At 48.3% G+C, this 27300-nt stretch overlaps 1 protein-coding gene across 1 annotated transcript in view; it reads right to left on the reverse strand.

Annotated features, from left to right (window-relative positions):
* MARCHF4 (membrane associated ring-CH-type finger 4) overlaps positions 1-27300 on the reverse strand; it is a 110319-nt gene that overhangs the window by 26069 nt on the left and 56950 nt on the right. Inside the window, exon 2 of the mRNA XM_055345496.1 lies at positions 1125-1280. Coding sequence (XP_055201471.1) covers positions 1125-1280 — 156 coding nt within the window. The remainder of the gene's footprint in view (positions 1-1124; positions 1281-27300) is intronic.

Consider the following 27300-nt stretch of genomic DNA (forward strand, 5'->3'; position numbering starts at 1 on the left):
CACACATCCATCCATCTGTCCATCCATCCACACATCCATCCATCCATCCATCCATCCATCCATCCACACATCCATCCACCCATCCATCCGTCCATCCATCCACACATCCATCCACCCATCCATCCGTCCACCCATTAATCCATCCATCCATCCATCCATCCACACATCCATCCATCCACACATCCATCCATCCGTCCATCCATCCACACATCCATCCACCCATCCATCCGTCCATCCATCCATCCATCCATCCATCCAGCCATCCATCCATCCACACATCCATCCACCCATCCATCCGTCCATCCATCCATCCATCCATCCATCCATCCATCCATCCACACATCCATCCACCCATCCATCCGTCCATCCATCCATTCATTCATCCATCCATCCATCCACACATCCATCCATCTGTCCATCCATCCATCCGTCCATCCATCCACACATCCATCCACCCATCCATCCATCCACACATCCATCCATCCATCCACACATCCATCCACCCATCCATCCGTCCATCCATCCATCCATCCATCCATCCATCCACACATCCATCCACCCATCCATCCGTCCACCCATCCATTCATCCATCCATCCATCCATCCATCCACACATCCATCCATCTGTCCATCCATCCATCCGTCCATCCATCCACACATCCATCCACACATCCATCCATCCATCCATCCATCCGTCCGTCCGTCCGTCCATCCATCCATCCATCCACATATCCATCCACCCATCCATCCGTTCATCCATCCATCCATCCATCCGTCCGTCCATCCATCCATCCATCCATCCACACATCCATCCACACATCCATCCATCCATCCATCCATCCATCCATCCATCCATCCATCCCTTAGCTCACTGATCCTGTCTGCCATCTAATTTTCCACAGAGATTTCTAAATCTAAATCTTCTTCTGTCTAAATCTTTCTCTTCTAAATCTTTCCTCTGTCTTTGCCCCCATCCCTTTCTCTTCTTGCTGAGGAGAACACACAAGAGTCCTCTCATCCTTTCTGCCCTCCTGCCACTGCGATCGTGCCCCCTAGCCATCTTGCTCCTTTTCTCCAGATTTCCCTAGACTCTAAGGGGCAACCATTCTCCTGTGCCAGTCATACCTGCAGAGGGTTTTTTGTGCTTATGGCGATAACGTGGTACTTGTAGTAGCACAGCTCGCAGCTCCAGCAGCCCCGCTCACTGATCCACTTGATGAGGCAAGGCTGGTGCGTGCACTTGACCGAGCCATCACAGCGGCATGGGCTCAGCAGCTCCCCCTACAGCAAGAGAGACAGAGGGTGGTGAGTTCCTGGTCTGGAGTCTCGTGGATAGGTGGCCACTGGAGTGATGGTTTGGGCCACCCAGGTAGGACAGACCACACCACTTAAACCAGTCACTGTCTTTGTTGGGAAGCACCAGAATCCACAGGGGACAGGGGAGCCAGGCAGCTTCAGTGGACTCAACTAACATTTCAGAGCCTCTGCTCCCACTGGGTCCTGCCCAAGTCCTGGGGTCCCAGTGAAAATGAGTGGGTTGATTTTCATGGAAGTCCTCTGCCATCCAAAGCCCTCTGTCAGCCTGACGGACTTCTCTGTGAAGGCGTCTCAACCTCAGATGCCCTCAGAGCCAGACAGACGATGCGAGTGACACAAAGCAGCTAGTAGGGCCTGGGGCCAATCTAAGGCCCAGACCCCAAGTTAAAGGCACAGCCACCACTGGCTCCATCCCACTGTACATGTGGGAATCTAGGTGGCAGTTTTTATGTAAAATGTTCCAATAGTGAAATATCAATAACAAAGGCAGTTCTTTTAAATATGTTGTGAGGTCGTTCTGCCTGAGTTTGGAGCTCTGCTCTAGAGACTTTGTACACACCTGCAGGCCAGCACATGGATGGGGTCCTACATCCCTCTGTGAAGCCTCCTGCCCCGGGTCCCTGAGTGACAAGAGCTTGGCAGGTAGGGGCAGGCCTGAATCCTGGGCACCTAAGAGGTGGGACACGTATCCCTCCAGGCATGTCCTTTGGGCCTGGCTGGGAGAGGCTATGAAGCCTAGTCTAGGGCAGGTCTGGAAGCAGGGAGGCAGAGGACCTGGCCCAGCTAGATGGTGGGATCTGAAGCTCCTTGTGAGTGAGTGGACTGCAGAAATGGGCTTAGCTTCCAGAACACTCTGTGACCACATGTCAGTGACCATGACTGAGGCCGGTCTGCTTCGGCTTCCCACCAGGCCTGACATGTGCCTCTGTGAGCCTCCACAACCCCTTTCCTTTCTCTCCCTCCCTTTCTCCTCCTTCTCCCTCTGTGTTGTCTTCTCTCTCCCAGCTCAGAGTCCAGGGTTTCTGCTTGCTGAATCCCACCAACCCACCTCCCCGACCTGTGCTCTCTTCTGACCACCCCAGGGTTCCCATTCTCCTTACTCCCTATGCCTTCGCTCCCCACCCCCAACTCATTTCTTGTGGATCTGGCCCTTCCATCTCTCTCCTGTCAAAGGACCCAGAAGGTGTCCCTGAGCCCCACGCTGGTGTGTTTGCGATTTGGCCACTTATACCGGGACTCTGCTAATCTGGAGACTCCACCATTCAGGAAACCACATCTTGCTTCCAATTTTGGGTAAGCAAGCGCAGGAGCACCTGACATATACAACACATATTTAATCATGCTCTTCACCGTAGACCGTAGAACCAGCTGTTTCCTCCAAAGCTGCACAGAATCCTCTTTCCCTTCCAATTTAACCCCTGTCACTCAAAGACGACACCTTGGCCTGAATGAGGTCTAGAATACTCTTTGGTACCTGGTCTGCCTGTCAAACTGCTTCTCATCTCCATCATAGTTCCAGTGCCACCTCCTACAGGGAGTCACCCCAGACTTCTCCAGTTTGAGCTCCGTGCTTTGATCTCTGAGCACCTTGTGCTGAGCACCTTGGTCATACTCCTGTTAGAGTACTGAGTGCATCCATATAAGGATCTGTCTACTGGTCAGAAAATCCCTGAAAGGCAGGGATGAGGGGCTGCTGATCATTGGACCCTGTCCCCCCTCAGTACCTAGCCCTACTCCCTGAAGGCCCTCTACAACATCTGTGTTTGAATGAATAAATGAAAAAATTAATCAAGTGTCTGCTGAGGTTCCCTGCACTGTCTTGAGGAACAGGGGTGAGATGCCCACTGCATGAGAATGGGAACCATGTCCATTTGTGAGCCTCCAGACCCCAGCACCCTGCTCAGTGCCCGCCCCATGTATATACGTGCCATGAAGGAACTTGGTGGCAGAAATGCTGAGAGTGCCTCATCCCCATATAACCCTTCCCAGTTCCCCGCTCTGCTCTTCCAGTATTGACAGGTCCCCTTCACTGTAGCTCCCTCCCTTCCATACCCACTGTTGCAGCACTTCCCCCATTTGTCTCTTGGTTATTGCACCATGACCCTTTACAGTATCTTATCCATCTTTGTATCCTTAGCACCTAGTACAGTGCCTGAAACAGATCCTGCTTGCAACGTAGACGGCAAAATGCATTCATATCTGTTTGATGAACAAGAAGTTTTGCCCCCCAAGGACATGGCTCCAGGTGGGCAGCTGTGGTGCCTGGGAGAGTAGAAGAGGCAGGAGATGCCCACGTTGCTGGGCACTCGCCACACCCTTCCAGGTCTAAGGGCCCTTCGTAGTGAGTAGTTGCTGTGTAGCTCAGAGAAAGAAATAGGAGGGGGTTGAGGCAGGGAGAGGTGCTGGGGGAGGGGCACAAGCCCTCATTATTCATGGCAGCATTTCCTAGGCTCATTAATTCTAACAGGATGAGCTGGGTTTGATTAATCGGGTTGTTAAGCAGCCATGTCAAATTGCCAATGAAGTAAGAGACATTACTTCCGGTCCCTGGCAACGCTGCCAAGTGACAGAGAAGGCTGCACCCCTTGCTTCCAAGCAGCAGCCAGGAGACAGAGCAGCAAGAGCTGTAGGCTGGGCACAGTTGATAAGACCCAGGCTCTCCAGAGTGGCTCTGGATGTGTGACCACCAGCACTCACAGGAGCCCCAGATCTCCCCATACTTACCTGGGGAAGGGGAGAGCGTGACCTGGCCTGGTCCCCGGGCCTAAGATGTGCTGTCTCCCCGGGGACTCCTCATCCCCCACAGTTTCCCCTGGAACCAGACACCCCAAAAAGCAGAATAGGAACTCACTGCAGGTGCTACAAAGATTAGAAAGCAAGGACACCAAAAGCATTGGAAAAGTCTAACGTTGATAAAGGAAGCAATCCAGGATTTTAGCAAAAAAAAAAAAAAAGTAAATCTGGAAAGATGTTATTTTAACCTTGGCATTTACATAAGTTTTGTATTTTATGATTTGGTATATTTTTATGTACATTTGGGAGAAGGGGTATAATCTTCTTTATGTTTAATGCTTCTAGGAGGCCTCACTGTGGACGTCTTACTATCTTTGGTCAGACCTATGCTTCTTCAAGAGCAGAAGTGGAAAAGAGCCAGCAGCCAGGCGGGTGGGTTAGACTTAATGAAGATGAGCTTTGCAGTCAACTCTGTTAAAGGCTGAAGTGTCGGAGCAGGGAAACTGAAGTGGTGAACATCTCTGAGTGTAAGAAGAGAAAGGCTCAGGCCCCCGGGTGGTCAGTGGTTGAGCGTCTGCCTTCAGCTCAGGTCATGATCCTGGGGTCCTGGGATCGAGCCCTACATCGGGCCCCCTGCTCAACAGGGAGTCTGCTTCTCCCTCTGCCCCTTCCCATGCTCGCATGTGCTGTCTCTCTCTCTGTCAAATAAATAAATTCTTAAAAAAGAAAGAAGAAAAAGAAGAAAGAAAGAAGAAGAAAGAAAGAAAGAAAGAAAGAAAGAAAGAAAGAAAGGAAAGAAAGAAAAGAAAGAAAGAAAGAAAGAAGGTTCAGTGACCAGCTCAAAGCCACTCAGCCAGCCGGTGGCATGGCCCGAATGGAAAGCCTGGTCTTTCTGACAGCAGACCCCAAGCTTCTCACCCCCCACCCCCCCTCTGTTCATCCCTCCTGTGAACTCAGTCCCTGCTGTCCCTCCCACACCCATGCCTGTGCCCACCACCCTCCTGGCCCCTCCACTGAGGCTCTCGTGCCTGCCAGCTGCAGGCCTGTCTCTTCTCCTTGCACCACCACCTAGAGTTGGGCACTGGTTCTCCGTGTCTTCCGGGGTTCGAGCTGCTCCGGTGTGTCCCGTTTAGCTCAGCACATCACAGGTGTGCAGTAAGGTGCGGCTGCCGACCGGAGGGGCACCCAGGGGTGGCAGAGGATGAGCCCCTCCAGCCCAGCTCCTGAAGCTCCAGCCCTTGGGCAGGGGGATTATTACCATCTTGTCTGCAGAGCTCAGCAAACCCCACAGATCAAAGGGGCTCATTAAATGAAAAAGGCACCAGACACTCCTCAATGATCTGCTTGGAGCTTTGGGGCCCAGGGAATGGCTAAGGCAAGAAAACTTGGGTCTTCTCTAATCTCCTGGCCTCCAAGGGGCATGGTGAGGGGGAGGGATGAAGAGAGTGGTTTTCAGTGACGGACTCCTGAGGTTTGCGTGTCTCTTCACACTAATCAGTTGTGCAAACTTGGGCAAATCTCTCAACCTCTCTGAGGCTTTTTTATCTCTCTGTTGTAGGCAAGTCTTGCCTCCTCCAAGGGTGTCTGTGGGGATTGAGTGATATCATGCCCACACACAAGTGCTGGATACAGTGCCCAGCACAAGTAAATCCTCTTGCGTAAGTATTATAATCCTAACTCACGTTTCCATGAGGACTTTAATTTCATAGTTTTTTCCTACTACAGCTCTGTTTTATTCTCCTACTAGCAAATAAGGAAGGAAGAAGCCATGCCTTAGGTAAAAGGTCAGCTGAGCCCCTGAGAGGGGTGAGTCTACCCTTGTGAAGTGGATAAGGGGTCAGAACTATAGATCTGCTGACTTGTGGCCCAGGACTGTCCTCTGTGTTACCAGGGGGATGCTGAGAGCACTAGGGGCTCTTCTCCCCTGGGGATGCTGAGCAGAAGAGCACAGGTCTCTCGGAGGGGTCAAGTGGGGTCATTCTAGAGGCAGGAGGCAGGACAAGTTGATCTGTAGTTCTTGGCGGTGGCTGAGAGGGTGGGTGGGGAAGAGAACAGGATGGATTCTCCTCACTGCCAATGACACAGCAAGCTGCAGGTGCAAGACTCCAGTGATTTCTCCATTCACAGATTTCTTTCTGTTTATTTCCAGCTTGCTTCAATTCTTTCCCCTCTCAATCTGAAAGGGCTCGCTTCTGGAGTCCTTAGGTTACCTGGTTGCCATGGCAGTGGCAGGTAAGCCAAGACTTCCCCTTCCACCCACACGGGCCCCAGGCATCCCTGCCACTGAGCAGAGAGAAACAAATACAGTCTAGTGACACAAAGACTCCAGCCGTGCTGCGGTTTGCAGTTCCAGGAGATCAGAACAAAGGAAGTGATAGAAACCCTCGCCTTGGGGAGCACTTTGGGGGCATCTTCCTTTATTGACACCAATGTGGTGGTTAAGGGCTTGGACTCTAACCTTAGGAAGTGTGGGGTGTATCCAGGCTCTTATAATCTGTGTGACCTTGGGAAAAGTGGCTTAACTTCTCTGCGCCTCATTCAGTCATTCCTTTGTTCATCAAGTATTCATCTAGTATGTTCCAGGTTCTGTTCTAGGCGATAAGGATATACAGCAGTGAATGGAACTGACCAAATTCGCTAGTAGAGAGACACAGACAATAAAGAATATAAACAAACTAGAAGTACCTAAGGTGCTATCATGTGCTATGGAGAAAAAATGAGCAGGAAAAAGGAAAATAGAATACCAGGAAAGGGCAGGGTGAAATTCTAAACAGGATGGCTATGAAGGGCTTCACCCAATGGGGACAGTTGAGCAAAAACTTGACGAGGGTCAAGGAGTAAACCATGCAGATATCTCTCTGGGGGCTGGACGTTTCCATGCAAAGGCCCGGAGACAGAAGCATGCCTGGCATGGTGTAGGGACACCAAAGAGGCTGGTGGGTCTGGGGTTCTAGTGAGTGAGGGAAAGGGGATTAGGAGATGAAAGATAGAATGAGGATGAAGGATGAGGGACAGATCAAGAGAGGCTTGCCCATGGGCCATTTTAAGGAATTGGCACTTACTGTGAATGAGATGGGGAGTCATGAGAGTTTTGAGAGGAGAGTGGCATGATCAGACCATGTTTGACAGAATCACTTCACCTGCTGTCTTGAAAACGGACTAGACATGGGACGCCTGGGTGGCTCAACGGTTGAGCACCTCCCTTTGGCCCAGGGCATGACCCTGGAGTCCCAGGATCAAGTCCCACATGGGGCTCCCCACAGGGAGCCTGCTTCTCCCTCTGCCTGTGTCTCTCCCTCTCTCTGTGTGTCTCTCATGAATAAATAAATAAAATCTTTTAAAAAAGAAAACAGATAACAAGATAATACAGATAATAAGATTTGCTGATGGATTAGATGGGTGGATGAGAGTGAAAAAAAAAAGTCAAGGATGCTGCTGACTCTGCCCTGAGCCGTAAGAAGGATGGAGACTTGCTCTCACCTGAGACGGGAAAGTCCGAGGGAAGAGCAAGTTTTGGACAGCAGACTGGGGGTTCAGTTTTGGACATGTCAACTTCGAGATGCCTACTAAATCGACTGCAATAGATACTAGTCTGGAGTTCCGGGGAGAGGTCCCAGTTCAAGACATATATTTGAGAGTCACTGATACACAGATGGTGTTTAAAGCCACGAACTTGGTGAAATCACAAAAGGAGCAAGTGTGGATAGGAAAAGGGAGGGACACGAGGGCTGCTCCCTGGAGGACACCGGCATATTGGAGCGTGGGAGATGGGAAAGCACCCGGTGAAGAGGCCGAGAGGGATGGTCAGTGAGGTAAGAAAGGAACACGATGCTCCAATGGCCAAACATGAAGACAAAGGGTTTCACAAAGGAGGAGCCATCAGCCTTGTCAAATGCTGGTGATGGGTCAGGTTGGGTGAGAACTAACCTTGGATTTGAGGAGTTGTTCTTCCATTTCTTCATTTTCTTTTTTTTTTTAATTTTTATTTATTTATGATAGTCACAGAGAGAGAGAGAGAGAGGCAGAGACACAGGCAGAAGGAGAAGCAGGCTCCATGCACCGGGAGCCCAACGTGGGACTCGATCCCGGGTCTCCAGGATCGCACCCTGGGCCAAAGGCAGGCGCTAAACCGCTGCGCCACCCAGGGATCCCCATTTCTTCATTTTCTATGTGAAATAAGAAGCAAAGTCACGGGCTGAGAATGGAGGTGAGGGAAGGGGTGGTGGAGTTCTGAGAACCGGTATGAAATAGTCCTGTGGGAGAGTTCATGAGTGATTAGACTAGAGAAATAAGGTATGGTTGCTGGGAGCACTGAGGGTCCTTTCTCTTAAACGAAAGAGCTCATCTGTGAGACGAGGGGAGGAGGGTAGTCAGGGAATATATTTAGCACCATGCCCGGCACACAGAAGGCGTTCGGCAAATGCTGGCTCACAGGTAAGGGGTGATAAGAGGGGTGTTAGCAGAGCTCACCTTCTCACCTGCTTCAAACGTTGATCGGTTTCCCTCCTCCCTTCACCCTTTATATAACACTCTCCTGTTAGTAATCCTAATGTTACAAACATTTCACAATTCTAACAAAATGCTTTCATTGACATTCTCCCACCTACTGCCTCAATAATCAAATGAGGCTAATAATTACTTCTCCTGTTTTACATATACAGAAACCCACTCAAAGAGGCTGTTACTTCCTCAAGAGAAAGGCCGAGCAAGGCTCTGAAGCCAGTTCTGTCCATCAGGCTATCCCCACAGCATCTCTGGGTGCTCTAGTGTCACCGGCCCTTCCCCTCTTCTCCTGCCCCCCCCCCCCGCCCCCGCAGCCTGTTCAGCAGACCTTGACCTTTCCAGCTCCCAGTAGAGAGCTGACCTTGCTGGCTCCCATAGGAACATACAAACACAAAGGCAAAAACATTTTCTCTCCCTTTGCCCCTCTCCTTTGAAGCCAATTGCAGGCAGGGTTCATTGGGAATTCACTGCTGTGGTCTTGCTGGAGGACGGACTAACTTCCCCCTCACCTCCTCCTCACACTCCAACCTTTGGCAGATCCCTCCCATCTGCTATTTGTTAAGTCAAAATTAAAAGAGATTTTTGTAAGCTAGGTAATGCATTAAAGTTTTCTCCGAAATGCAGTCTAGATTAATAAGGAAAGTTACAGTTGCCTTATTATTTTTTTAAAGACTTTATTTATTTATTCATGAAAGACACACACAGAGAGAGGCAGAGACACAAGCAGAGGGCTCCCGCAGGGGAGCCCGATGTGGGACTCATCCCTGGACCCTGGGATCACGCCCTGGGCCAAAGGCAGATGCTCAACTGCTGAGCCACCCAGGCGTCCCTACAGTTGCCTTACAGATGTTCTACTGTGAAGACACAGAGTACCTAAAGCCTTAAAATCAGAATTTCCCCTCCAGGGTAGACCCGGACCCTGTGTGTCTTCAGGTGGGAAAGAATGGACATAGGAGTAGAAATAATTCATTGGACTGTGGCAAAGAATAAGAAGCGAGCGTGGGTAGGAAAAGGGAGGGATACCAAAGAAAGTAGGGACTCCCCAGTATCCATCCTGGGTAGTCTGAGAATGGATAGTTGACTTGACAGAGAAAGTAAAGAACTTTTTTGTACCACTCCCTGCACTTCACATATTTGGGGGATCAACTAACAGTAAGGCTCATCAGTAACACATCCTTCCAACTTTATAGACTTATAGACTGAACCAACCTGGTCCATGATACGGACCAACTATTTGTGTAGCTGTGATCTGGACTGGTGGGGGAGGGCTGAGGAGGAAGGAGACGAAGCAGGAGCACAGATGGGGCCAGTGCCTTGAAGGAAAACCTAGAAGATTCCAGGTGTCTTCTTCCTGCAGGAGGCCAGGCAACAATTTCTTGTTTCCAGAGACCCAACGTATCCTGGTATTAGGATCAAGAGAAATGACCTATCATGAAGACCTTCTTACCTGCAAGGTTGTGGTAGAGAGATAAATAGGAGAGGGTGTGACTCCTGCTGCCCTGGAGGATGATAAAGCAAGTCTCCCCTTATCTATGGAGGCAGGCTGATGGGCAAGATGACTTCACAGAGCCCACAGCCCCAGAATCCATTATTATACACAGACAGGCAATTCTGAATTCTCTGCGTATTGCATCAGGTGTATGGGCAGTTCTTTGTTTTCTGCTTGGAGCCCTTTGAGGCCAGTCTTTTCGCTCTGTCACTCATCCAGAGAATTTGCCATGCCCCCTTCCCAGCCATGCTGGGCCAGCTTCTCACTTCCCCTCTCAGGGGCACCAGGGCTAAACCTTGTCACCACTTGCGCAAGGAAATAAGGAATTGTTGCAGGATAATCTGATTTTAAAAAGAAAGAACTCTATTACTAAGTAGAAGAAAAGAATAAAGATTTAAGGCCTTAATGAGCTATAGTTATCTACACTAAATCTAATTAACCACATAATTATTTCTAGTTCTGCTCTCATACCAGCAGCTTACTTAAACACACACACACACACACACACACACACACACACACACACATATCTGCCTCCCTCTTCATGAAAAAATCTCCAGCCTGCCTATTCATCAGTTCAATCAAAGGGATACACAGAGAGACAAGGAAAACAAACACCAAACCCAAACCCAACCCTTCAAACCATGGTTTTTCATTTTCATAATAATTATTTTATTCCTGCAATGCTTTTTCCCTTTATAATTTAACTGGTACAAGACAAATGTACCTATTTCCTCTAACTGCCTCTAAATTTACTCAACTGGTACTAGAAAGAAGAACTTAACCTCACAATAATTGAATTTAAATAACATCCAATTCCATAAAGTCAAACATGGTCTGCATAATAAACAAACCACGCTACACGAGGGCTGGCGGAGAGAAAGAAGGTCATATCTTATGTGTATATTCATAATCATATCTGTGTGTCTAATGACCTAAATGCGCAATATACTGTCCGTTTGTCTTTCTGTGTAACTCATCATGGCCATCACCATCGTTACCAAAGAGCTAAAATGAAAGGCTCATCTGCCCTCAGTCCTCTGCCTGACTTAATAGAAAAATGTAATTTCGATGGCCAGAACTGGGCAATTTGCATACGGCAGCCGGCTGGGCCCGGTTCCAGGGTTCCAGGCCGCCAGGTTGAAAGTGTAGAGATTCCAGGTCACTGTGTCCTCTTTCTTCCCCGCAAGTCAGGCCAAGCCAAGGGCACAAGTCAATGGCAAGTTAAAGGGCAAGTACCAGTTGCCCCCTGGGGTCAGCCCTCCTAAATCCCTGCATGCAGGCAGACGGATGCCTCCAGCTCCAGTTGTGCAAAACCTTTGAGTTCCTGGAAGGGGTTGTGGTGAAATTCTACAGAAATTAATCTTCCATCACAGTAATTAATATATCACTCTGCATTGAGCGGATACAGCAGATGTTACAAGTGCAAATGAACTATGATGATGTGTTGTACTTCATGGACGTTTGGAATCACAACTCTAGGCTCCTAGAACCTTCTGTGGGGCTGGCTCCTACAAAGCAAAAAAGCTGAGTCTTTCCTGGGTGCCAAACCCAGCTCCGCCGCCCTCTGGGTGGTGACCTTGGCTATAAGCCATCCAGGCCTTGATTCCTTTGGTTCTCAGAATTTCAGCATACATCAGAACCACCTAGAAGCTCGTTATGAGGATACCCAGGCTTTGCTCCAGACATTCTGATTCCATGTGGACCCTCTCTTCCTCTCTTGAAGCAAGGTTGGCTAAGACTCATGTTGCAAAGCCCTGGACCAGATACTTTTTAGCAAGCCTTCTGTCTTCTGCATCAGTCTGAGACTCTTATGTATACAGAGATAAAAACAAATACCAATAGCTAACACATATCGAACACTTACTGTGTGCTGAGCCCCATATGCTGGCTTTGACTGCTGGGTCCGAATCCCGGGTCTTCCACTCAGCGGGTGAAGGGCATTGTGCTAGTTACTACCCACTCTGAGCCCCAGTCCCATTGTCAGCATCCACTCACCACGCACGTGGCGGGCTAGCATGCTACCAGGGCCAGGGGACACAGACGGGCTGGTTTGAATCCTTGCTGGGAGGTAAAGTGGACCAAAAGACCCTTCCTGCCTCCCCAGGGTCTCCTCAAAATTCAGTGAAATAATGCCCAACGAAAAGTATTTAGAACCCTGACACACAGTGGGTGCCCTCTGTAGGTCACTACTTATTGTCGCCCGCCCAGCCTTGCAGGGCCTCCACATCCTAACCAAAGGAGGCAGGGGGCGGATGCCCCTCTCACCTACTGCGGACGATTGTGGGGACCCTGCGGTTGGCTACCTTACTGAGCACCTCTTTACCACCTGTGAATGAAGCTCATCAGTCTGCAACTTGTGGGTACTCAGGCTGCCCGGGAGCCTGGATAATGGCTGCAAGGTGATACCAGAGTGATGAAGGCCAGGAGCCCCCAGGTGCTGCTAACTGCCCTACTATTTCGGGGGAGGGAAGAGAGACATAGATACCCCGGCTCACCTCCACCTGCTGGCCTCAGCATCTCTTAGGAGCCCTCTCACGCCCTCTTTGTCACTTGTCTGTGCTCCTACGTCCTGTGATGGGGTAAATGGCAAGGCATTCAGCCACCGGGGGTTTGCAGCCATCCCTCCTCTCCACCACCCCCCCTTTCAGGCAAGGCCGCGAAGGTGTGTTCACAGGGCCAACCGAGGGCTTTGTGATGTCCTTGGTGCCACAGAAACGAGGGGAAGTGGAAGCAGAGAGGCTAGAATGATCTGTGTCACAAAGAGCTTAGCAAGAGAAGGGAAGTAAGACAGGGAAAAGAAATTCCTGCCCTATGATTTCCTCTGCCGGCTTTATAAAGAGTAAACACTGACATCCTTTTCAGCTCTTTCTCTGTATGGGACTTGCACTCTTTCTTTGTGACAAGCTTCGTTCCGATTATCCTCCCTGCAGACTGAAAAGCCTAAAGCCCAGGGAGGGCAGTGGACTTCCCTAGGGGGGTGCGGTGGGGCACCCTCCCACTGGGAACGGTTCAGGGCCTCTACCCCTGCCGGACCGATGCCTCTCACCGGGCGATACCCATTCCAGAGTCTGCTGAAAGCTCAGCCCAGTTCTCTTCACACCTCTCAAGGAAGCATACTATTCCTGAAGTCTTGGCTCCGCTTCCCGTCAGGAATAAGCACGCTAAGTAGAATTTGAATTACTATGGCGTGTGAATAGACTCCGGTCTGTTGACTCCAAGCTTCTGCTAAGCTGCTCCAAGTAGTTGTAGCTTCTGTCATCTTGGCAATTTTACTTTTTGTTTGAAAGAATTCTATATTCCTTATTTCTGGGGCTGGGGAAGGGGGTGGTCTTCAAAGGCCCTTCGCTTTGTCCCCCAGCCTCCGGTCAGAGGGCCTGTTCCCCACCCTGACATATGAGGGTGCTTCTGTACAGAGATAATGCCAGGAAAGGGGACCCCAAAGCTTACCAGGGCCCTTTCAGATCCATGTATGACAACCAGTATAGGGGCACCTGGGTGACTTAGTCGGTTAAGCATCTGCCTTTGGCTCAGGTCATGATCCCAGGGTCCTGGGGTCTGGCTCCATGTTCAGCAGGGAGCCCCTTTCTCCCTCTTCCTCTGCTCCTCCCCACCCCCGCCACTTGTGCTCTCTCTTTCTCTCTGTGTCTCTCAAATAAATAGAATGAAATCACAGAAAAAAGAAAGAAAGAAAGAAAGAAAGAAAGAAAGAAAGAAAGAAAGAAAGAACAAGAAAACCAGGAAAGAACAAGTCCAAAGTTCATAGGACAGCCCAGACTTCTGCACTCAGGGTTGGGGGCATATTTAGGCACCAGCGGTGTTTCCCTCCAAAAGATTGAGGCTCTAGAGCCCATAGTCTCCTTCATTTAGGAGCTGTTCAGTGGCCCTGGTTGAGAGCAGCGGCTCTGGGCTCTGGTGCTGAGACCCCAAGATACCGCCTGCCTGTGATACACACGCACCAGCACATGCTTCCTCAAACCCATCTAGACTCTCAGCTTTTGCCATGGGGTTATTTTTTATTTTTTTGCCTGCATTTCATTTAATTAGTGCCTGGTATGTAAAATACCACTTCCTCTTATTTGCCTTTAACCTTTTTTCAGATGACAAGGTGGTTAGGCAAACAATCAAGGCTCTTCTGGGATTTCAGTCATTTTCTGGGATTTGGTGATCCAAATCCATGTTGCTCCTCCCCTTAGATTTAGTGATTGTTTAAAACCATATTCATCTTCCCCTCAGCAGTCGTCCATCAGTGAAACATCCTATTTTTAAATCCTATTCTCATGTCGGGAATCATTTTGGCCACTTTTTGCTAGACCTTCATCAATTGCTGAAGTTCTTAAGGTAAGTTTTCCTGCTATGTCCCAGACAGCCAAGGATCCTCAAGTCCAGAAGCTGGGGGAGAAAAGGTCACATAAAAATATGTAGAAAAAAAAGAAAAAATATATGTAGAGATTTATTATATGTCTTCTAAAATTTTCCTCATAACTATGCCCCACACACACATAGACATAGTTTCCTCCAAATTAGGAACGTAACATACACCTATTACTTAACTTAAATCTTTCTATTTACACTATGTCATGAAAAATTTCTTACGGTGATCCGTGATTTCATGGTTCACATTCATGATTATTTCCTTAAAAGATAGTCCTAGAGGGGCTCCTAGGTGGCTCAGTTGGTTAAGCATCCAGATTTTGATTTTGGCTCAGATTGTGATCTCAGGGTTGTGAGATCAAGCCCCGTGTTGGGCTTTGCACTTGGTGGGGAGTCTGTTGGATATTCTCTCCCTCAGCCTCTCCCGCAACTCATGCTCTCTCTCTCTCTCTCTCAAATAAATAAATAAATAAATAAATATTTTTTAAAAAAAAGACTGTCCTGGAATGGATTTCTAACTCAAAGGGCATGGGTATTTTTAAGGCTATTGGTCCTGTCACCAAACTGGTCTTCCACAAGATGACCTATTTTCCACCCGTATCATTATAGGGTGTCAGGACCTCCTGTCACTGCCACATATTCAAGGTCAAGACATTCTCATGGGCAACGGTCAGTATGGTCAACATGGCTGTGACCCTGAGAAAAGAGGCTCAGAAAACACACGTGGCCTGGTCCCTTATTTCTTCTATGGAGGGCGAGCAGGTGGTGACTGCAGGACTGGGGTAGGGTCAAGTCCAGAATTTGCAGCAAGATAACTGAGGCAATCTCGGAGGAGAGTATCAGCCATGAAGGAGAACAGTGGGCACCTAGCCCGCTGGAGGATACAGAATCTTAGCCTGGGTGCTGGGTAGGGGGTGCTTTTCCTTCTCCAAGGACCTGATGGATAATGACAGGGATGACTCTGAGCATTCTTGTCAAGAGTCTCAGTTATAGCTTCGTCTCTGGGATGGCGAGCTACAAGGCTAAGATAGCTGGGGCTAACGGGTCCCACAGTTAAGACCCCTCACCCGGATGATTGGCCCTTTAGGTAGTTAAGTATGAGCACGTACACTCACCGGATATAGTGATACTTGTGTGACTGGTGGCTTTGCTGTTTAAAGTGTCATCTGCCCTTATTTTCCGTGCTACAATCGCAGCCTTTTCCTACCTTTTCACAATGAATGGACAATGCACAGGCTTGCTTTAAGATCAAACCACTTCTAGCTCTGCCGTTTACTAGCTGGGTCAGTTAGTCCCAGCTGCTATCTATGCTCCTGCCTACGTACCCCGAAATCAGTGGCATAAAATAACAACCTTTTATTATTTATCACAAGTCTACAGGTTGGTAGAGTAGGTCTGCTGATCTGCTTTGGCCGAGCTTGGCTGGGCTTGCTCCTACATATATGAGTTGGCCAGAGGCTGGGTGATCTAGGACGGGTGCCCCTCTGCTTACATGTCTTTTATCAACCAGTAGGACTGCCTGGGCTTGTCACATAATGCCGGAAACACGAGAGGGTAGGCCCAGATGTGCAGGCACTTTTCAAGCATTTACTCATATCAAGTTTGCTACTGTCCCGTTGGCCACGTCACGTAGCCTGCTCCAGACTCAATGTGAGCGGGCATTACCAACAGGAAGTGACTATAGGGAAGCATAAGGATCTAGAGCCATTAGTAGAATCAATCTATCACATTAGCCCTATGGCCTTGGACAATTTCCTTAACCTCGCTGGGCCTTACTTCCATCATCTGTAAAAATGTAGAGCTTTTGTAGGATTCCTTGCTGTAATATATGTACAATGTCTGGCACACTATAAACCCTCCATATGTGTTCATTTCCTTCTCTTCTCCTTTTCCATCACTTGGACTTTCTCTTTTTTCCCTTAAATGCATTATTTCTATGCATTAGCTTCTATGTCCAAAGCTTCAACATAATAACACTAAATATTATGCCGGTGTCTTCTGTTGAATCCCCAGCTCCCAGCCTGTGGCTAACACAATACATAGGCCCTCAATTCATTCCAATCATCTGGAACCTGGATAGTTGAGGAGTCAGGGAGTATCTCCTCCTGTGTTCGTGGGACTGCCCAATTGAGAGATGACCTCTTGGCTTCCTGACCGGGCTCCAATATCAAAAGTGAAAAAGAAAGGGTTAACATATTTGCATTAACTGACGACTCAGGAGAGAGGCAACAAGATGGGGAACCTCCATTTCCTAATTTATAGGTGGCCTTGGGGGTAGGATAAGTATCCTGGCCTCTCCTTAGCTAATCAGGCTCCAGAAGAGACATTAATTGCAGCCAGTCCATCCTGCTGGGGAGACCCAAGGCTGCCAGCTCCCTTGCTGGGAATGGAATAGAATTTTAATTGGCTGTGAAAGCATCATGGCAGGAGGTGCATGAAAGAGTTGGTCCTCTCCCCTGCAGCAGGTGAGAGAAGCTTCGGGGGGGAAAGCCCTGAAGAGGTACATGGCAGGAAAGACCAGCCACATTCAGGGCTCAACCCAGCAGCCACACCACTGGTCCAGTTCCAGGGCTGGACTCCCGCCAGGGTCAAGGATTCTCGCACACACTATACTTGGTGTGGTCAGCACAGGAGCATCAGGCCTGTAAACCTGTCCATCCCTGTGCCCTCCCACTGACTTTCATGAGAGAAGTGCTACATGGTTAGTGTCACTTGCATGGCCAAGAAAACCAGGACCCTCTCCCTCAGAGAGCTGTCCCTATAAGCTCAATCCTTGAGTGTGTGTGTGTGTGTGTGTGTGTATGTGTGCACATGGGCACTTACGTGTGTCCATTGGTCCATTGGTGTAGTTTGAACCAATGGCACAGCATTCCTGTGCTGTTGTTTCTGAGCGATGTTAACATTTTTTTGCACTCAAATAAATTAATGTGATAATGTTTGAGGAAAATATGTCCTCGTGGCAATGTGTGCATTTTCTGCCATGGTGCTAGCTGGGACACACATGGATCGTGGGATGACAGGACGATGTGTAGGTCAGCGGATGTGTCTATGAAAACAAGACAATGTCAACTTGTTAGCATAAACATACAGTGATGCATGTTGTGGTTTTCAGAGACTCTCGGGCGAGTTATTTAACCTCCTCATAGCTTAGTTTCCTTGCCAATAAAATGAGGACATTGCAGGGCTTATTTAATAGAACTGTTGAAAAGAATAATAAAATTTAAAGCGCTTAAAATAATGCAGAGACTCAGGAAATGTGGTTTCGTGATGACTTCTAGTAAAAGGGAGGGTCAGTGACCCACCACCGTGCTCTGTTAACCAAGTGGCATAATGAACCTGCAGGCAAAAACTAAAGTAGAAAACCAAAAAATATTACAAGCAGAGTCAATGTTTTCAGAAAACTGTTTTGTGAGATGAGAGCTTGATAAAAATCCCGAATTCTCAAGGAAGCTACTTCATTAATCTTTAAAACTTAAAGCAATTAGACATCATTTATAACTACTGAACAGTTTTATTTTCATTGTGTATGTTGATTTTTATTATCAATTTTTTATTAGAAGTTTATCAAAAATTCAGTTAGGATAGGAGAGATGCATTGAAGGAGACCATTAAAACTGGAATTTTATAATTTACAGAGATGTGAAGACAAGCTTCTAAAACCAAAGCAAGCCCAAAACCTCAATTCCACTTCTGTCCTCACTGTGCTCCTCTCATTCCTGCTTCCCATCTCTTTACCGGGGAATACATCTTTATGGTGGAAGCTCAGAACATAGAAATGAAAATAGCCAGGATAAAAGAAATGGCCAATACACAACATCTTCTTTGAAATGGTGAGAACTTCATTTCCTAAAAACAGCAGACAGAAGTCCTGGACCTTTGGGGGAAAGGGCCCAAGTAAGGATGCATGAATTCCTGCCTTTAGAAGACAAAATAGGCCTCCCATTGTTGGAAATGACGCTCTCAACCTGGTCCTTAGATCACAGCTGGGTGCATAAGCTCCTGAACCTAACTTCTCCCAATTGGACCATGAACGTTGGGAAAATGATCAGGACAGCCTTTTAGAGAAGTAATTGGTTGCACAAATCAGATCACCCTTTCAAAGGAAGATCTTTCTTGCATTTCCTGAGTCTGTAAGAGACTGACCAAGCCAGTGGAGGTCTTTCTCTGCTGTCCAAGGGATTGAACAACATGGCTGGGCCACATGACCAGGGGGAAGGCTACAGGTGGCAAAGCTAGTGCCTCAGAGCATGCAGATGCCCACGGGGGTGCATCCCTGATGGGGTAAGGGATGACAGAGCTCTGGGGGTAAGTTAGAGGAAAGTCTGGCTTTGAGTCCTGGCCACTCCTTTTGCTCCTTGGACATGTCTGTTTCCTTTTTTTTTTTTCCCTAGGCCTCTGTTCTCTCATTATTTAAATGGGGATGTCGGGTTAAATAATCTCTACCAGTCTCTGATAGTTTCTGATTTTTTTAAGATTCTACAATTTATACAGAGGCTCTAGAGATGCAAAACAATGTGAGGCTCCAGGAGTTGCTTGAAGGTGAACTAGGCCAAAGGTAGGAGCTCTTTGTGACTGAGGTAAGCACACTGCATGGGCAGATGAGGAGGTCAGCTGGAGTGGTGCCACCAACTGCTGGCAACTGCCTCCCTGCCCATCCCAGAACCTTGGAGCAGAGGATCCAGAGAGAGTTTAGGGCTGTACAGCAGAGGGAGAAGCATGTACCCATGGGAGTCCTCAGAGTAATGAGAAGGGCTGATCCCTAGAGTGGAGAAGGATAGATTCCTACTGCTTGCCCCAAATTATGAGAAGGGCTCATCCCTAGAGTGGAGAAGGATAGATTCCTACTGCTTGCCCCAAATTATTTTTACAGAGCATCCGATTCCTTCCTCATGCCTGCATTACCACTTAACAAGCTTCTCTTTGGTTTGGCTGCTCAGCTACGTGAGATCCTAGAACGAGCTCCTTGGACATGGGCATGTAAGCGCTCTAGGTGCAGGGTCTTCCACTGTAAACATAGATCAGCTTTCTGGTCTCTATCTTGGTTTCTCACAAGTTTTCTTGGCCCAAAAGTTTTACCTTTTCAAAAGAGGGCCACCCAGACTAAAAGGTCGTTAAATCAAGGTTCCAGACTTCCCTCAGCACAACCTTGCAGGGAAGTCGGGGCAAAATTCCTCCTAAGGTGGTTGCCCCTTCCCTCCCACTCCTACTGCTCCCTGCACCCCCATCCGACAAAGGGCATGGATTACTCCTGACAGGTACATGATGGAAAGTCAGTACCACCTATTTATGTTTTTGTTCTGTTGTTTTGTCTTTGCTCTTTAAATACCCACCGATCAAGTCTGTCTTTGCCCCTCAGTGAGTGGAAAACACTCGCAAACTCCATGGGAGCCATTCAACTCGGCATGCAAGCATCCCCTGTGTTATTCCTTATGATTCACCAGCCTCTCAGTGACGGGGAGCTCACTACCTTAAAGGCTACCCATTGTATTTTGTAATAGTTTCAACCAGTGTTTGCTTGCTAGAGAAATGATAAATAATAGATTGCAAAGCTGCAGGAGAACAGGGCTTTGTGCAAGGCATGGTGAAGAGGCATTGCAAGAGATTGGACAATGATATTGTATGACACGTGCGTCTGTATCAGTGTGCAGAGAAGGAAAGGAGCTAGGCAGATGTAAGTTCAAGGTTGTGCACTCTGTATCTGAATGTTCACGTGGTGATGGTACCTGGCCTGCGTGCCCTTGCCTATCACCTCTGCAATTTCCCTCATCCCAGGTCCTGCCTGCCCCTTCAGGGATAAATATCTATCTCAACTCACCATCAGCATCACTTTTCTTGTCCTGACTCTAACCCTCAAACAAAAGCACCAGAGGCAAGAACAATGTGAACAGGGGCAGAGAAGAGGAGGGGAACATGAGTTTAAAAAGCCAACGTGGGAGGAGCCTGGCTGGCTCAGTCAGTCAAACATCCGACTCTTGATTTTGGCTTAGGTCATGATCTCGGGGTTGTGTGCTAGACTCTTGATTTTGGCTTAGGTCATGATCTCGGGGTTGTGTGCTAGAGCCCCGCATCGGGCTCCATGCTGGATGTGCAGCCTGCTTACGATTCTCTCTCTCCCTCTGCCCCTGCATCCCGCACCTCCTCTGTCTCTCCGCAAAAAAGCCAACATGGAGTACCTAGGAGCTACCAAAAGACTCACCAAGAAAAATAGTGAAAAGTAGTGGAATGGATGGGCAGGCCCCTCATGGCCCCAGCCAAGCTGATAGGCATCCACATGTAAACACTCGGACTCTGTGGCAAAGAGCTCCAATTCTGTGAATTTTGGCTTCCCACCTCTCAGCCCAGTTATCACGAGCCGATGTGGGGATTGAGGAACTTCTGCTGGGGGCTGTTCTGGGTGGTTTGCTCACATGGAAGGGAATTAAGGGCTGGTTGTTGCCAGCCGTCTCCTGTACCCATCCTTTCCATTTAGTCCGAGCCCCTCAGAGTAATGCCACAGCATAACCCTAAAGAAGAAAGAGGCAAGGGGCCATGCAAACCTTATCCTAGCATGTCCTCTATGTAAGCACTTCCTTCTTATCAGGACATCCTAACACATCTACCTAACCACACCCCACCCACCCTCACCTAAACATTATTTTTTTTAAGATTTTATGTATTTATTCATGAGGGACACAGAGAGAGGCAGAGACACAGGCAGAGGGAGAAGCAGGCTGCCTATGGGGAGCCCGATGCGGGACTCGATCCCAGGACCCAGGATTACACCCTGAGCCAAAGGCAGACGCTCAACCACTGAGCCACCCAGGTGCCCCTCACTTGAACATTTTTCGTGATGCTCATCATCATCATGATTGGGGTCGAGATTATTTCAGTTTCACCATTTGGGCCCCAAACACATTTTGATTCCGTGTTTACACGTGCAAAGTTTTCATGGGAATTATATATGCATTGATACACACTCCTTGAGAATGTATTTTCCGAAGAGCATTTCATTGAACCAATTTACTTTTCGATCGATCTTTTTTAATACGCAGCAGTTAAACTGTTACCCGTTTTTTCTATTTCTCATTTAATGTTTTCGAAACTTCTCACTGGGGTAATTCATTTTATAAGTAAAACGTGTGGTAACCATTCGATTAGTTGGTTTTGGGTCCATGTTAGAATTCGCTAATTATAGCTTCCGTCATTGAAAGTTTTATTTTGTGGCCTTTAAATTCCTTCTAAATTTAATTTTTCCTGGATCAAAATTTGCCAATCTGAATTTTCTCAAGCTGTGATCTTCCGCCAGATTTTAATAAATTATCATTTTTACTGAGGGCAGTTTCGGCCGCTATCAGTCTTCTTGTACTGAGTGTTCGTAGACATCATCAGAGGGAAGATGCCCTCCCACACAAGAGCAAGGGTACTTTGCTAACTGCCGTGTGCATACAGGCATCGAGTAAATATGACCTCATTGAAGTTACAACAGCGCTGAGCGGTGAGTATTATGATCCTCGTTTATACATCAGTGAACTAAAGCTAAAGGAGTGAGGTCCTCCGTCCACCGTTGTACCGCAGCTCTACGATGAACCTGGAAATTGAAACCTCAGCTTTTGGGTATTAAAAGCCTTCATTGTTTCTATTGTATCACAGTAGCTGTCCCTTCATTTATAATTATACTGAGTCCCCTGGTTGCACATACATGTCAGAGTGTATACATGTCTGTCTGTCTCTCACACACTTACACGTACCCTTCGCGCTTCTAATGAAGCACACCAGACTGTGTTGGACTGCAGGCCTCACCCCCCCAGGAGCAACATCACTCATTCTTTCCTCCCTCTCCAGCAGGTGCATCCCACAGCCATCCTGGGAAGTGCCTGGGAGGAGCTCCGGGTGGCAGCACCTTAGGTGGGCCCCAACACGGTCACATCCAAGAGAGCCACCCGATTCCAGCCGGAAACCTGAATGAGGTGACCAGGTGGTACTGGTGGTACTGGTGGTGGTGGTGGTGGTGAGTGTGTGTGTGTGTGTGTGTGTGAGTGAACAGGTCCCACCTGCACAGGAGCCCAAGCCTGTCAGCCTGCCACTAGCAGTGACACCCAGGGCCCTGACCCCTGGGCTGGGGGAGTACATCGGCATGTTGTTTTACTTAGTGAGGAAGAGCATGTCTTTTCAGTGGAGCACATCCAGACAGTTTCCTTTTTTATAACAAATTACAGGGGGATGGCAAGGAAAGGAAATGGAGGGAGGGGAGTTTCTATTTTTAAACCCTTGCCAGGCATTAGCTCTGCGGAAGTTTCCTGTGAGGAAAAAAGAAGAGAAGAAGAGATAGAAAGGAGCAAGGAAGAGCTGAATGGAAGGGACGGGTCTAGGATAGTGGTTTCCAAACATAATTTTTTTCCCCAAACATACTTTTTTATTTTCTAAGTAGCCAGAAACTTTTCTTCGAATGTATCCTGTGAGGAGGACCAGTATGTAAAATAAGTAAAAGGGGGACTGTCTTCAGTGACACAATAGGAGATTCCAGATCCCCACCCACCTGGTCTTTCTCCTGAGCACACGTGGCTCTGTGGTAGCTCGACTGAAAACAGGCTTCACTCAACATGATGGAGGAAGAGGATCACCTTTTCGTGTATCTGCTCCCCCATCCATTCATGAAATACTTGTTGGTGCCCATTACGGGCCAAGTGCCATGCGAAGTGCTAGGGGATATAGTAAGCGGGTGAAACAGACCCGGCCCCTGCCTATGGCCTAGCACGAGAGACAAACATTCATGAAATAATCATGCAAACAAATGTACAGCTGCTGCTCTGACGAGCACTGTGAAGAAGGGGACTTGGCGTCCCCCAACGGGAGGCCACCCCAACGGAGCCATATGCAGGCTGAGGGATGAAAGACAGGCACTAACTATATGAAGATGGGAGGAAAGGGATAGCAAGTTCTGGGGTCTGGTGGCAGGAGAGAACACAGCAAGGGTTCCTGTTATTAATTCCTACCTAGCAACCCATCCCAAAACACAGTGGCTTAAAATAACCACCATTTTTTTTTAAACCAATCTCACAATTGTGTGGGTCAGAAAGGTGGTCCATGCTTGCTTGGCTGGGCACTTCTTTTGCTCCATGTGGCATTGATGGAGGCCACTTGTGGTGTTGAGTTGGCAAGTGAGCTGATCTGGAAGGCCCACGATAGCTTCCCTCACACATTTGGGGCTTTGGCGAGGATGACGGGAAGCTGGCCATGGTGGAGACCATTGGCCCACATGTGGCCATTCCAACAAGCCAGCCTCAGAGTAGCTGGACTTCGTACATGGCAGCCTCATGCTCCCAAAGAGTGCTCCAACTGGCCAAAAGCGGAAGCTCCTAGTTCCTTAAGGCCTCCACCGGAAACCAGCACCACATCACTTCAATTGTATTCTATTAGCCAAAGCAGTTGTAAAGCCACTTGAAGGAGTGGGAACCTGGGCCCTGTCCCTCAATGAGAGTGTCAAAGAGTTTGTGGCCATCTTTAATCCACCACAGCAAACAGAAGGGATTAAAAGAGTCAGGTTAGCCAGAACACAGAGTGGAGGAGAACCATGTAGGACAGGGGAGAGGGAGGGAGGAACCAGACCTTACAGGCAGGGCTACAGCACATTGTTGTGTAGGTCAGGGACACAGCGCAATTCCAGAAGGCACTACTCCCTTCCTAGACTATGTGAGTGGGGCTCTCGGAGTCATGCAGTGCACAATCTACGTGGCCGCGCTGACTCCGGGGACCATGTGAGACTACTGAAAGATTTTGCTGATTGGCTCTCAGAGCTCTTCTTGACTCACAGAGACAGTACCCAGGCAGCCTGCAACTTAAACAATAGTTGGTTTATTTTTTTTTTTTTTTAGTTTATTTATGATAGTCACAGAGAGAGAGAGAGAGAGAGGCAGAGACACAGGCAGAGGGAGAAGCAGGCTCCATGCACCGGGAGCCTGATGTGGGATTCGATCCCGGGTCTCCAGGATCGGGCCACCCAGGGATCCCCAATAATTGGTTTAAAATTTAGAATTTGGGTCTTTGCAACGCGGAGGCTGCTATAGACGGAATGTTTGGGTCCCACCTCCAAATTCGTATGTTGCAGCCTAACCCTCAATGTGATGGTGTTTAGGTGGTGGTGCCATTGGTCATGAGAGTGGGATTCCTCATGAATGGGATTGATGCCATTTTAAAAAAGACCACAGAGAGGTCCTTAATCCCTTCTACCATTTGAGGATACATCTATGCACCAGAAGGCTGTTCCTCACTAGACACTGCATCTGCTGGCCCCTTGATCACCAACTTGCAAGGCTCCAGAACCATGAAAAATAAATATTTATTGTTTATAGGATACCCAGTCAATGGCATTCTCCTATAGCAGCCTGACTAAGACAGAAGTCTTACCTAGATATACTGTCAATGGTCACAGCAGTTCCCTTTTAAAAGCAGCCATGCCTGCCCCCCACACCCCCCCCCCCACTCCGAGCTCACCTCACGCACTGTGGGCAAAGGGCTTGTCTTTTCCAAACCATCCTTTCTGGCCAAAGGCAAGGGCATCCTGCTCTGCCTAATTCACTGTGCCCCTCAGGTACCCAGTCCTTCCTTGTCTGTCTCAACTTGTCCAATGGACAGGCCCTTTCACACCGGCTCTCTGGCCCTAACTAGGCCCTGCCTGGCCAGCCTTCCCTTGCTGGCTCAGCAATTGCATTCCTGACACCCTGTGTTCTTGTCCGAGTCCAGAGAGGCTCAGCTTGACCCGGTGCACTCCTACCCAAGCCAGGGCTGGATGGGGGCTTAGCAGAACATGGTTATCAGTGGGTTATGGCTGATAATGTAGCCTTACCTCCCAAAGCAGTAATTCGAGCATTTCATTGCAGTGGAATGTTGCACTGTATGAACACATCACAACAGTGACACAATTTGGGATTGTTTCTAGTTTGGAATTACTATGAACATTCTTATATACATCTCGGTAAGAAAGATGATCACGTGAGGAAGGGGCAGCAAAGGAAGCAAGGTCTCCCTCATTGGCCCGATGAAAGTTCCAGACTCCCCAGCAGCCATACTGTCAGCCCAGCTGACCATCCTGCTCCAGGAGCATCCCACCCCACAGTGTCTCACATGCAGTCTTCCCAATGTGGCTTCAGGCTTGATCGGAGTCAGAGGACTGACTTCCAAATATGGCCCCAACTGTTAATGGTTAACTGTAATTCTGCACCTTGCAAGTCTTGGAAATTTTAGACTAACCAAAAGGTGGGATGATCACAGGCCCTTAGAAGAGTCCCCACCAGGATTTCACCCCCACTCCCTACCCTAGGAATTTACCTGGAATAAATATGCTGGCCCTAGATACCATGCTTTGTCTTCTTGTCGACTATTCCTGGTCTTGACTTTATTTTATTTTATTTTTGGTCTTGACTTTAAATTTGTCTCCAGACTTCTACCCTTGGGTATACCCAGTCTATTTTTGTAGCTCATGTTTTGCTAGTCTTGCCCTGACTCCAACCAGTGGAAGTCTACTTTTATTTCATAGGCCAAGTTTTGGCCTCTTTTCCACATTGTCCTGGGAACCCAGCACATTGTCCTGTAGTGAATGCCATGTGATCCTGGGCCGGTCATCCAACCCCTGTAAACCTCCCAGCTTCCTTGTCAGTAAATTGGAGCTAGCAATTAACCCTTGTTCGGCTTTCACATAATTGTTAAAAGCCTAGCTCTTAGAGGTAGGCTACCCAGGGTGCAAATCTCAGCTCTGCCACTTGCTAACTGTCTTAGTCCTTTCAGGCTGCTATAACAGAATGTCCTAGATTGGGTGGTTTGCCTACAGCAAACACCTATTTCTCATAGTTCTAGGAAGCTGAGAAGCCCAAGATTAAGGCACCAAGCAGATTCGGTGTCTGGTGAGAGCCTTGTCCCTGGTTTATAGCTGGCTATCTTCTCAGTGGTCCTCACATGATGGAAGAGATGAGCAAACTCCTACACTCTCTTTTAAGAGCTCTAATCCCATTCATGAGGACTCTACCCTCATGACCTAATTACCTCCCAAGGCCCCCCCTTCTCATACCATCACCTTGGGGTTAGGACTTCCAACATATGGATTTGCGGGGGGAACACAACCATTCACTTGATTGCACTAGCAGTGTGACATTGCTCTGTACAAGTCGCTGAAACTCTCAGTGTCCTTAGCTGCCAAATGAATAGTACTTACCTCATGTAGTTGTGGGGAGAATTACATGAGTTAATACACAGAAAGCACTAACAGCCCTTGGTACATAGGCTGCAAATAAGCATTAGCTAATATCATTAATACTTTGTCTCACGCGCCATGTTAAAAGGCGGGAAGGAGAGGCCTGTTGCCATAATCCATCCAAACCACGTGGCACAGACTATTTCTACAAGTCCTGAGAAAATACATTGGCTCATGACCCTCAGGATGGAAATGCATAGTCTTTGGGGTCTAAAGGACCTTGGTTTGAATTCCACCCTGCCATGGCTGGGAGCCCCTGAACAAGTTCCTTGTGAAAATTAATAGAGAAATAGGTGGCCTGGCCAGCATGCGGTAGGAGCTGAGTTGAGGTCAGTTTTCTGTCCCACCATATGGCGCTGCTCTGACATGAGCAGCGAGTGCATGAGCATGTTATCTGATGGAGGAGTCCTGCTCACTAGGAATGAGGTTTGTTGGTTTGCAGACAAAACAGGACTAGAGGAACATTCAGCCTCGGGCTCAGATGGGAAGCATGCAGATGCCAGTGACACTTAGGCTGGGAGCCACTCTGCCCACAGACATCTCGGGCACCTCATCATGTGACCTGTCCCTGTCTGTCTCCTGAGAGCAAGGCTTTGAGTACTATTTCCAAGGAAAGATATTTATAAGCAATTAATAATGACTAATATTGAACTGAGTAAATT

This window comes from Nyctereutes procyonoides, unplaced genomic scaffold (genome assembly GCF_905146905.1).
Source record: "Nyctereutes procyonoides isolate TBG_1078 unplaced genomic scaffold, NYPRO_anot_genome, whole genome shotgun sequence".
In the NCBI taxonomy this organism is placed as follows: Eukaryota; Metazoa; Chordata; class Mammalia; order Carnivora; family Canidae; genus Nyctereutes; species Nyctereutes procyonoides.